Source organism: Platichthys flesus, chromosome 13 (assembly GCF_949316205.1).
Source record: "Platichthys flesus chromosome 13, fPlaFle2.1, whole genome shotgun sequence".
In the NCBI taxonomy this organism is placed as follows: Eukaryota; Metazoa; Chordata; class Actinopteri; order Pleuronectiformes; family Pleuronectidae; genus Platichthys; species Platichthys flesus.
In genome coordinates, this window is record NC_084957.1 from 16,422,629 (window position 1) to 16,435,033 (window position 12,405).

The 12,405-nt window shown below is 41.9% G+C and overlaps 1 protein-coding gene across 2 annotated transcripts in view; it reads right to left on the bottom strand.

Moving 5' to 3' along the window:
* il1rapl1a (interleukin 1 receptor accessory protein-like 1a) overlaps positions 1-12,405 on the bottom strand; it is a 158,835-nt gene that overhangs the window by 126,781 nt on the left and 19,649 nt on the right. For both annotated transcript variants that reach the window (XM_062401893.1, XM_062401892.1), the window contains exon 2: positions 10,670-10,772. In XM_062401893.1, the coding sequence (XP_062257877.1) occupies positions 10,670-10,751 (82 nt within the window). In that variant the 5' untranslated portion in view covers positions 10,752-10,772. The remainder of the gene's footprint in view (positions 1-10,669; positions 10,773-12,405) is intronic.

Below are 12,405 nucleotides of genomic sequence, written 5' to 3' on the forward strand. Positions count from 1 at the left end.
TGCAGGTGTTGTGATCGGAGCGAGGAAAACAGGCTTCCTGCGTTTCCGCACAATGCAGCATGCAGGGGCGGCCTGGCTCCCCGCAAGAAAGCCATTTAATCTCCAGTAGTCTGCATGTGATCAATCTCCCAGCGCAGTTACTGCCGCACAGGCTATTCCTCATCATTTAGAGAGAGAGGTATTGACCAGGCCAGGACAGCCTCTGTAGTACTCTGGTGTGTTGTGAGACAACAGCAAACAAACATCCAGTGTATAAAATGCATCCTCTTATTTGTTGTTGTTATTTGTTTCTCCATCGTTTGCATTTGCATTTACACCGATTGGCCACAACTTTAAAACCACACACGGTTATGTGTCTGCATGTGTGTTTACTCAATATGAATATGTGTGTGCACGATGTTTATGCTCATGAGCCTTTTTGTGAATTTGTCTGGCTCCTTTCCATATTGATAGAATGGATGGATTGTCTGGTACACTGATATGAGCCATATTCTCTAATGCACTTACATCATACATAGTTAGTTAGACGTCCCTGCCTAGTGGCTCGCATCAAGTAAACAGATACCAAGGACAAGCATTATATTTTTAATGAGCATTAAATGAAACTGGCTTGGCAGAGAGAGAGACAAGGTGGAGGCTAAAACTACTCTTGAAAGTGTCGCATCATTTTAGGACTACCACGTTCATGGTGATCAATTGTTCAACTGGAGACTGGCTGTCATCCCAGATTAGTGCGTATGGACGTACACATGGACAGATGATCACTCAATAAACTATTACACCCTTTTCCTCCGCCAGGAATTAGAGGAATGAATCTTCGATACAAGAATCTAGGAAAGCCTCTCAGGTATGAGACAAGTATGACAAGAGGAGACAAGGTCTCGATACATCTTATTTGTGTACGTCATTCAGCCCATCGGCCTGACAGCATGTCAGAGACACTGCAGCAGTATGATTTGTGAAATGAAAATAGAACGCCTTGTTAAATGAGTTCAAACGACTGATCGGCTGGATTTTTTTTGTCCCTGCATGCCCTCATACTCATCGGGAGGCTATTCAGGCGTCAGCTCCGTGGACTTCATCCCCCACGCTGCCTTGGGGCCATGTCAGATTTACAGTTATCCATGACGGGCTCTTATCGTGAATTTGGAGCGGTATTTGCAGAGTCATCTAGAATATTGGCTGTATGGTTTTTTATCCCCGCTCAGAGAAACAGCAAGAGGCCATCGCCGGGAATATCACAAGTCACACTAGGAGAGACAGACAGATGAACACACGCACAGCCACACACGCACAGGCACACACGCACAGGCACACACGCACACACGCACAGGCACACACGCACACGCACACACACACACACACACACTATGATAATTGGGTAGCTATTCCCTGCCACATCAGAGTGTGTAGACAGTGAGCTGACTGCAGAGGCTTTGGGACACTATGCTACATTACACCAGCAGTCGCAGCTGGTAAACCTCTCTGCAGCTCTCAGTCCTTTCTATTTTTTTTTTTTATTATTGCTGAACATGTCAATTAGAGGTTAGTAGATATTTATAGACAAAAAACATTTTAACTGCTGATGTAAACAGGCCTTTAAAAGATGCTTAAGAAAAGACAACTACCATCTCGAGCAGGTTCGGATTGTTTAGAGCAGGGTTCCTTTTTTATTTACATTGAACCTTTTATGCAAAGTCAGTAACTAGATTAAAGGGCAATTGAATCAACTCGGGCACTCTATATATCTACTGTAGCCGGGGCCTCAAGTGGGTTAAGTGTAAGACATAGCGAGGCTCCCGTCCTTGCATTTGATCAGAGTGCAGAATGTTGTTTCCCACTGCAGCATGCTCACTCATCCCTGCAGGCTGTGTTTAAAAGCCATTATTCCAGCTAACAGACCGGTCAGCGGGCCTTGGATGTGTTTAGTGATGTGTATTGTCTGTCTCTCTCATGACATTTGGACTGCATAAACTGACAAAGTGTTCATGCAGCGTTTTAGTGTTTTTTTTTGTTTTTTTTTCTCACTGTGTGGGAGAGCCGTGGCAGCTGAGGCTAAAAGGCGCAGCCATGAGGAGTTCATAATCAGGGCATATTGTCTGCTCATGTACTGGCACACACACACACACACACGCACACACACATACACAGTTCTTGTGATAATACACTAAACTCAACTTTTAACCTGGCCACACTGATTGATGAGCAGGTGGGGCACTTCCCAGCACAGTGCTCACCCTGTGCATATGGTGAGCCATCAAGAAAACCTGTGATGCCGAAAAACTGGTCTGAAAGCAATTTAGGTTCTGACTGAGCGCATGCGTTTGAATCTAGTCTGTGTAAAATACATCACAGCTGAAATCACACACAGTTCTGCAGTGAGAAGTCAGAATCTAAATTATCTAAATAAATACAGAAAACCTGCGCCAGGCCCAAATCGTTTTTTATTTATATCCATAAATTACTCTCTGAGAAATCAAGGGAAAAACATTTAAAAAAAATCCTTGACCCAAACCAAATCTTTCCTCCAAGTTGCATGGAAATTGGTATAGTTAGTTTTGTGTAATCTTTCCTAAAAGCAAACATACAAAAATAAGTTATTTCTTATAATATTATCATAGTTTGTGGCATTACAGTAATATGACTCAAAAAAGCTACGTCAATGGATTTCCCTACGCTAGTCAAATGGATACGAACACAGCAATCTGCTGGCCAGAGAAGAAATCAAAGTGCTGAGGCCTAATACCTTTATTGTTGGAGTGACCAGTTTTCATTGAAATACATGGGACACCATTTAGTTACACTGCATCCAGTTCTCTCAACACATCCATGGTTAATGTGAAAGTTTACAGCACCTCTCATAAAGTCCACTGCCGTTTACCGTTTTTTACCATCAACCCTGGAGCAGACATGCAAAGGCATATAATGCTCATATATCATGACTATAACAATCTTGGGTGCGGTCATGCGCAAAAAGCAATATGGCCTGAGCACAAATCCATAAAAGGCTGAATTAAAGGCTTTTTACAGAAAGAGCATCAGTTGCACCGGGCCTGGTAGATTCCTATTGTTATGACACATCACAGTCTGATGAGACTTCACAGTCCTAGGTGTTTTTCAGGGGAATGAATGAGGTGTCATATTTTCAATGCCTCCGTTTAATGAGGCAAAGGCATTCAGGACTCAACCCAGAAAGAGTTGGGCAGGGGCTATTTCTTAGGATGAAGCCGGGTGTGTTGGAGAGCAGTGAGGGGGTCGTTGTCTGCCCCAAGGCCTGAATTTAATTTGGTTGACTGTCTACCACTGACAATTCCTCCCTAACTTCCCGTGATCATTTCTTGACTGATCTCTGATGAAGCTCCGATCCGGTCCACTGGACAGAGCAGCGTACACAAATCCAAAGAGATACAGAACGTCTAACAACGCCTTTGTGTTGTTCTTTTCCCAAACCTGCCCAAAAGAAATTGTATATACTGGGCAGAAACCAGACGTCTTCCCCAGGATAGACTGCATAAATGAAAACATCGAACCAATAGCAATTTTCGGCACTACTGAGAATGAAATGCCGGCGTGTAAATCCTGCATATTTCTGATAAGATGTTCAAAAATGTTTACTTCTCATTAAACCTTTGCAGGGCAACTGGTGTGTTAACATGTGTGAAAAATGATTAAATTATAGGTCAGGCCAACTGTAGTTCCACTCTTGTGTTGTGTCATAATAACGTTCTCAAAATAGCAACCTGCATATTTTTAAACCACATACCTTCTTTTTCATTATCAATCCATTGTTTATTTTCAATCAATCAATTACTTGTTTAAGTTATAAAATGTAACGATTCTTCATTAAAATGTCTAAACACAACTATTCAAACCCATTGAAATTCCCAATGTTATCCAAGGTAAAAGGGTGTTGCATGTTGGTCGCCTTTGACATTGCATCATATCCACTATCATGGTTTTGGTCCGAGCCAAGGAATTGAAGAAGATTATGAATCAACAAAAAACTCCCATGATCCTATGCTGCTCCACAATACTTCTTTTTTATTTATTTTGATTGAGAGACCCCGAGTGGCCAAAGTTAAATATTGTATGTTCAAAGAAGGTTAAAAATATATACGTGGGCAGAAATGAAACTCAAGTAAGAATTCACAAAAAACTAAATGACATGCAACTTAAAAGATGTTTGTGGATTTACAATCGATAATCTTTCATGATCCCTCATATCTTGAGACAATTGTTTTTTTTTTTAATTTTTATGTTGTCGAGTTCCTGTTCGTATTTCTCATCAAACTGGTCGTTTGGTTTGCGAGGACCAGTTGAAGCCTCCCAGTGTGGTCTGCTTGAAGACTGTCTCTTTACGGGCTTATCTCCAACAGACAGGCTGATATAGGGCCTCCTCAGACTCGACCGGGCTGGGTCTGCCCGACATTGGAGACAATCGGGGGTCAGATGGACGGACCTTGACAGCTTGTCTCTGTCAGAGACCAGCTCAGAGTCCCAGGGAGTGAATCTCACACGGTGTCAGGTCGGCCGTGGTCAGTCCACTGCACAATCACACCGAGGTGAGAGACCATATTGAGCAGAACGCCTAAAGTTAAAACCCTCGTTCGCAGCAGCAGAGTGTACATGGCCGAGATGTGGGTCAAACACGAGTTATATATGAACAGCTCATACATGCTTCTACTGAACGTGCACACACACACACACACACACACACACACGACTAGAAAAAACTATCTGCCCCAATTTATACCAAATAAAACTTTGAGCTGCGCCAAGTGTGGCACAAAGAATGAGGGGATAAGAGACACATCCAAGCCCCATTGAATAATTATAGGAGAATGCCATCTGGACACTGGGAAGGAAAATCAATCTCCTGGTGACTTGTATTCAAATTTCTGCTTTGGACTCAATAATAATAACAGCCTACTATAAATGACTGTGACATACAGTGGGTCAATGTCCGATGCCAGAGGTGCTCATTGTAAGTGAAGTTATTAGCCGCCATGAGAGCTCAACTGCTCCATCTATTTTATTCTCCTGCACATGAAGACAAATGTCACCAACATTTGAACCATAGAGAAAATCAGCCACCCGGAGCTTCATCACACAATTCATACACAGACACAGACACAGAATATTATTACTGCGAGTGGTAGTGTGTTCAGGTAATGCCATATTTATTTAAATTAAAAAAAAGAAAAATACTGGAATCACAACATCTGCTACAGTGCACAAACTGACAGCAGGCTGTGGTGATCTATTTTACATTTAACTCAACTAAAACTGCATTTAAGGAAGATATTTAAATTGAGTGTGTTTAAATACTTAATGAAGCTTCTTCAGCTCCATTTGTGTGGTTCAGTTTTTCAAACAGATTAAAAAACACCTCATCTACAGTATAGATATTTGTTTGTGTTTGCTCAGCACCATCCACTGCTTCCATCAGTTTGTGTGCTGAATGTTAATGTGGCCCCTCGTGAACGTCAATGCTGTATGAACGCATGCAAGAAAGAAAAAAAGTGACAGTATCCATGTCCCAGATAAGAAGCTGATCTGATTTTGCACATGTCCCCATTTGTAATCTTTCAGGTAGAGAGGACACAGAGGGGCCTTTCAAAGAGGTATTAAATGGCCAAACTGCCCAGTAACACTCCCTCACCTTTGACCCCACAGTAGGGGTGTAATATGGACTTAACTGCTATCGATATTTGACCAGAGGACCCAGAGGACCCACTTGATAGATCTGATGTGCTGTCCTGGTTCTGATCTATATTGAAATCCTCAACGGACTAATGCATATAACCACTCAGGAGCTTGCATGTGTGTGTGTCTGTGTGTGTGTCCACACAATCACACATGTGCCCTCAATCGACCACATACATTTTCACACACAGGTCCTACTTAACGCATGGCAGAACTCTGATTATACTAACTCCACCTGAGACACAAATATGAAGACAATATTAGATTAATGACGGATAATCTAGATGACAAGTAGCCTTAACTTTTACTTAATTCTAAAATAATGTTGCATGATAACACTTCAAGTTTAATGAAATTATATTTAACTGTTTAATATTTCACATTGTTTTCAATAGTTTGAGAAAAGGAAAAAAGCTAATTGCACTGATATAAATTCCATCTTGAGTTTAACACTTTAGTTTATCCAATTATTATAATTACCAACACTTTATTACAGTGCATCCTATATAGTCTACAGACGTTACATACTTACAAAAAAATAAAGTCTCTTGTTTAGACTTTGAATGAATCAAGGTCTGACTCATAGTATGTTGCCTTATTGATATTTGGGCAGAGCTACACGTTTATACAACACATGTGAACAATTCTGTGCTCCAACTGTTCACCTGTGCCCTTTTCCAGTTCCTCTCCCTTTGCCGGAGCTGGATTAAATTAATAATGTGGAGTTCGGGAGTAGAGACAGAGAAATTCCCCTGTTTAAAGAGCGGGACTAGATCCTTGGGACAAGACCAACAGTTTGTCCGGTGAACCCTGTCCAATCCTATAAGGTGAGAGATAAAATAAGATAATCCTTTATTAATCCCACTGCTGGGGCGTTTGCACTGTTACGGCAGCAAATGGGATCGTCCAACAGCAGGAAACACCAGTAAAAGCAGGATATCATAAGTCAAATAAACTACTTACTCTAAACAAGTAAACCACACTAATGGTTGAATTCACATTGTTGCACCCGCAGGATATTGACATTGCGGTTGTTTACTATGCATTGATATTGCACAGGGAATTTGTCAGATTTAGTGTGAGTGGTCCATTCAGAGCATTGTTGATCATAAAGGCTAACGGCAGCAGATAGGACGGACCTGCAGTATCTCTCTTTCACACACACAGCAGGTTGAAGCGGCCTGTCACTGAAGGAACTGCCCGGTGCTGTCAGAGTATCCTGCACGGGGCTGGAACGTGACAATGACGCCTCCTCAGAGACTCCATCCTTGACTCCTGCTAGCATTACCGGCTACTCTGGAGATTTGACGCCAGATGGTGAGAGCGTATTCGATGAGCAGTCTGACGTCCACAATGCCCATGTTCTGTCTGTGTTTCATTATATCAAATACAAATTGGATGCAGCATTACGGCAACTGTGGCTAATCTATAAGGAGCTAGTTAAGGTGAACAGATTATTCCATGTGAATATGGAGAATCTGTAAGCGAGGGACAAGATTGTGGAGCCGGAAGCATTTTGGTTTCTAAAAGAGGAAGAAGGCACTGAAGGAAATGATCAGCTATCAGCATTTTTTTATTTATCTGCATTTACACACAGATAGCTGTTAATAGAGATTAGTCAAAATCTCATATGGACATTTAATGCCTACATATCAATTATTCATTTAATGCCCTTATTTTAGATGTTCAGAGACGTGTCATTTTGGGGGGTTCCTCCCACAACACATCCAATTATAAAGAAGTGAGTGAGCCAACTGCTACAGCTCAGAACAGATCCCCTGATAAAGAGGCCATTACCGCTCCACAGAATAAGGCAGCGAGGGCTATAAAAGTGCAGGAGTCAGTGAAAGGTTGGTGAGTGCAAGCCCAAAACTTGTGGATGTTGGGCTACAGGCTTTACATGGGTCAGCAGAAAAGTCAGCTATAGAGGAAATGTATGGCATTGGGCAGAGCCATTTAAAGCCCTTTAACAGACAGTTGAGGGCACAACGGGCAGCAGGAGAAAGGAAACTCCAGTCTGTGCAAACCCAGCAACAAGGAAACCATCAGATGTTTATGCAGCTAATAGGAACTGTTCTGTTTTGGTCGACAACAGCACATGCGATCATCAACCTAGCTTTGACTTGGTTCACAGTGGCATCGGTCGCCTGGTCCACAGCAGACCATGTCACCTATAGCCCAATCGATGATATCTGCAACTTCAGCAATGTCCTGCACTGAAGGTGAATGGGCTCCACAATTAACTGAAGGCTGACATGACGACACAACAGTGTCATCCATAATTACACACCACTATAATCTATCACTTCTACAAAATTTAGCGTGTCACATGTAAATTGTGCTGGTATACAACCACTGGTAAGGCAGCATCTGTCAAACTTAACCAGTGTATAGCTACTACAACAATAAGCAAAATGTTTACTAATAGTTTTTGATTGACTTATAGTTTCAGGTTTACTAGAACCACACACTTGCACAAATTTAAGACATTGATTTCTGTAATTTGTAGCATTTTACACAATGCGACTTCAGTCTTTAGACAACACAGGAAACACAGGGATAAGGGATTGTGACAGTGACCATCCTGTATGCAGGCTGGGGAACATTATGCATTGATACGTTGCTGCTCTTCCAGTCTGTCTTGTAAGTTTGTGTCCTTGAATGTAAAACCTTTAGCAAAAGGTCAGTCCATTAATCTGCAGACGGACGGGTCTGCAGCACACACACAATTGTAGATGGAAGGAGCATAAATATACACACAACAACACACACGTAAGCAATGGATTTTTAGAACAAATATATCTTATTATCTAAATACTGAAAAAATGAATAAAATATGTATTTAAATATATTAAAGTAAACCCCCAAAAACTATTAAACGACTTTTCCTGCCAAGTAAATATTTTAGCAGACCCCGTATATTTAACTAGATTGAGAATAGTGACTGTAAAATAGTCTGTATTCATCGCAACACAATGTATAAGACCTACCTTTTTCCAACATTGGCCTTTTGCCTTCAGAATGTATGAACCACCTTTGTATGACTGCCATGAAAAGTTTCTACCTTAAGTCTTTTAGCTCTCCATTTTCTCTTTTGACCTTTGCATTTGTTCACAATTGATGTTCAATTTGCTGGCATTTAGAGCCAAAATGAGTTTCACATTAACCCCTGGTGACCCAGTCACTGAGAGACTGGATCATTTGGGAGCTGTCACTCTCTCTAGATTGAGGTAGGTCGAGCTCATTTGAAGAAATACACTGAATATATTCTCATTAATTTAAATTCTCCTAACCTCAGACACAGGCAATATACTAAACTTACAGCTAAACAGCGGCGCTCCCACTTTCCTGCGTGAGTCATTCTTCTAAAGAAGTAGTAGGGAAATTGTCTTTACATTTTACCTGTCAATCAACCTTTTCAATAATGTTTTTGAATGGATCTATCTTTATATCTAAAACTAGCAGAATCTAAAAATGTCCCATGAAGTGCAATGTCAACAATACAGAATAATTCAAGATTCCCAAACAGCAAAGCACAATCCAATATTGAACCTCACAGAAACATAACTTTGAGGCTATTCAATTGTAGTATTTTTAAAACGGTGTCCTGTGTTTATAAATGAATAATGAATGGTACATACACAAACTTTTTAAATCGGTCCAGTAGATCTCGTCAGCCAGCAGCCATGACAGGCTTGCAATGGGTACAGTGTAATCTTAATGGGACAACTGCAACAGTCCAGGATGTGTCTACTAAAACTGCGTTTAGTTTGGAAAGGTAACATGTCTCACTCAACGTCGGGTCTTAAGGCCGGCGCATGCTTCTGCGTTTTCACTGGCCTGCAAGCGCAAGCAAGAGCCCTTCCCGGCCCCTTACATGCTTAAGTATCTCTTCTTTCGTGCTTACGTGCGTCGCCCAATTTTTCTAACTATAGACAAAGCGAGTCGAGCCTCACGCAGCCCGCAAGGCTTGTGATTGGTCTGCTTACTACATCCCCTCCGGAGTCTAGTTTCCGGTTTCATGCCCCATAATACCGGCAGAAATCACAGAAGATTTAGAAGAACGAATATGGACCAAATAGAAGAGCACTTGGCAGAAGATATCCGATAGTATGATCACTTGTGTAAGCTGTCACTGAGAAAAAGGCTACGAGGAGCCGCAGTGACTATGTAAATAAACAAACGATGAAGAAGAAAGAAGGCGTCTCTCAGGTCGTCTTCGACAAAAAACATTACTCCGCCTAGTGTTCTGGCGGTGAATGGCTTTGAAAGAGACGCAACACTTGGGGAAGCATGAATGACAAAGAGTCATGTGACACAGCTGCGTGTAACGCCGCCGACGCAGTTGCAGAAGCATGCGCCGGCCTTTACTCAGAAGCACGCTCATTGTCCCGCCTCTGCTTGTAGCCTCTCTCTGTACTTGTTAACTCTTCAACTGGTGAGTGGCCTCCGTCCTTATTTCCTTCGTCCACATAGGAAAACGATAACAGTTTCTCTCAGTAAAAGCCAAACTCCTATCTCCAACTCTTTCTCTCACGCATGTTTCCACCCCCGTCTTCCTGCAACAACCAAACTCTCACGGGTTTAGATTTTGTTCAGCCAGACGTGTAATGTTGCCAGAACCTAGCGCCTTTTATTGTTGATGAGAAGCGCTTCAAATGGACATTTCTTGGACTGTTGCAGTTGCCCCATAGGATTACATTGTAGCCGTTGTGTCGCTGCTGCTGGCGGAGACAATCTACTGGATATATTGCATTAATTTACACACACACAACCACAACTATAAACATAAGTGGAAAAAACTGAATATAAAAATATTTGGTAACGACAGGAGTTCTTAAAACAACAGCACAAATTACACCATTAAGTTGCATCAGCACAGTTTTACAGATTGTCCCCAGCTCCCATATGATAACATAGCAGAGGCACATGTATGAAGTCACATAGGAAGTAGGTTAAATACCTGAACCTCTTTTAGAGACCACCTTCACACTCTTGGACAGCGTGATGTACAGCAAGATCAGCAGAGGGCTGGGAGGTCTCATCTTCCCCCCCGTCCTCACAGCCTGAAAAGACAAAAGAGACAGAGGGAGAGGAGGAAAGGCAAGAGAGGAAGAAAGAAAAGAGCCATCAGTCACTGCTTGTACATGAGATCAAGTGCATCCTTGTTGCTACAAGACAAGAGTAAGTGTCAGTGTGGTGAGGTGCTCTGTAACAGGCTAAACACTAGAAGAAGCGGGCGCGCACACACTCACACACACTCACATTACTGTACGTACAACCACATCCTGACATTCACACGCACACAATTGTGGGCACTGACATCAGCACACCCGTTTCCACATCACCCTGGGGAGCATTTCTTGAAATGATTTTCTCTCATGATTGCAATTGAGACAGGCTATCATAGCAAGGATATATTTTATGAGAAACCGTTCCCTAAGATGCTGACGAATCAATAAAGAAATAATTGCCCGTGTAAGAAACACCACTTTTAATCGGCAGCTTCATTAAAAAAAAATAAAGACCTTGAAGGGAATTTCAAATAATCACTTTGCGACATGCTGAGACGTAGCAAATATCCCAACAATATACCTTATCGGTTCATACATCAAATGAATTGATGGAGGTGACTCATTATCTGTTCCCCATCTTCTCTGAGTAAATGACTAACTCTAATATGTAGTAATTACCCTTTAACAGCCAGCTCCTGAATCAGAACCAATGCTGGTGGATACATTTGATGTTGTATATATATTTTTTTTAAATGGTACTTAAAAGAAAGAAAATTCCAAATACTGAGGGAAACAATGATAACTTTAAACGTAAAACAGAATAATGATTGATCCTCTGGTTAAGGTGAAGGTGCTCACCCAGCACAAAGTGCCTCTGTTTCCAGGCTGTAAGCGCCTGCTGCTGACAGTTGCTTCATATGCATCAGTCATACTGAGCAAGTTTGGCATCTGTCTGTTCCTCTAACTGATTTTTTTATTTTTATAAATGTATTTTCCAAAGTGTCAAACTTTTTTCTTTAAGTTTGGTGAAGATCTGTTGCCTTGTGATAGAGGATACATGATCAAAGCTCTCAGTCTTCTGAAGCCGTCAGTCTGGGTCCAACAGCATAAGGTAAGAGGAAGAGAACATTCACCAATTTCTGTCAGTCTAACTATGGAGGAGAAGGGGAACACAACACACAGCAAATTAACACAATGATCCAGAAAGAAGAAGACAGGACCCCGGGCCTTTGAAGACAGAAACTGAGAGAGTCAGAGCCAAGCGCGACCCTGGAGTCTGCAGCGAGTCACGTGCGCTCCAGATTAGCATAGCTAATGAAAGGAGCCTCTCTCGGTGTGTTTACACGACACTTGCGAGGCCCGCTCTGAAAAGAAGCCTTTCTCTTGTCTCCGATCACATTCTGCTTGCAAACGGCGCTCAGTCGATAAACACCGTTCTGCCAATAACGTTCTGGCAAATACCGCGGCTGAAGGATTGGCGTCTCTTTGTTCTGCTAAAAGGCATTTTAAAACAGAGATAATCTGGTCGGTTCTGAATGTGTGTTTTCAGCTGCAGCTGGAGCACCGCAGTAATTTTGTGATTGTCATTGTGAATACACACACACACATCATCCATGAGAGGAACTGTCAAGAGTCCAAAATCCTTGTGGAGGTCAAAACAGATTTTTGGAGTCTTTAATCTCAA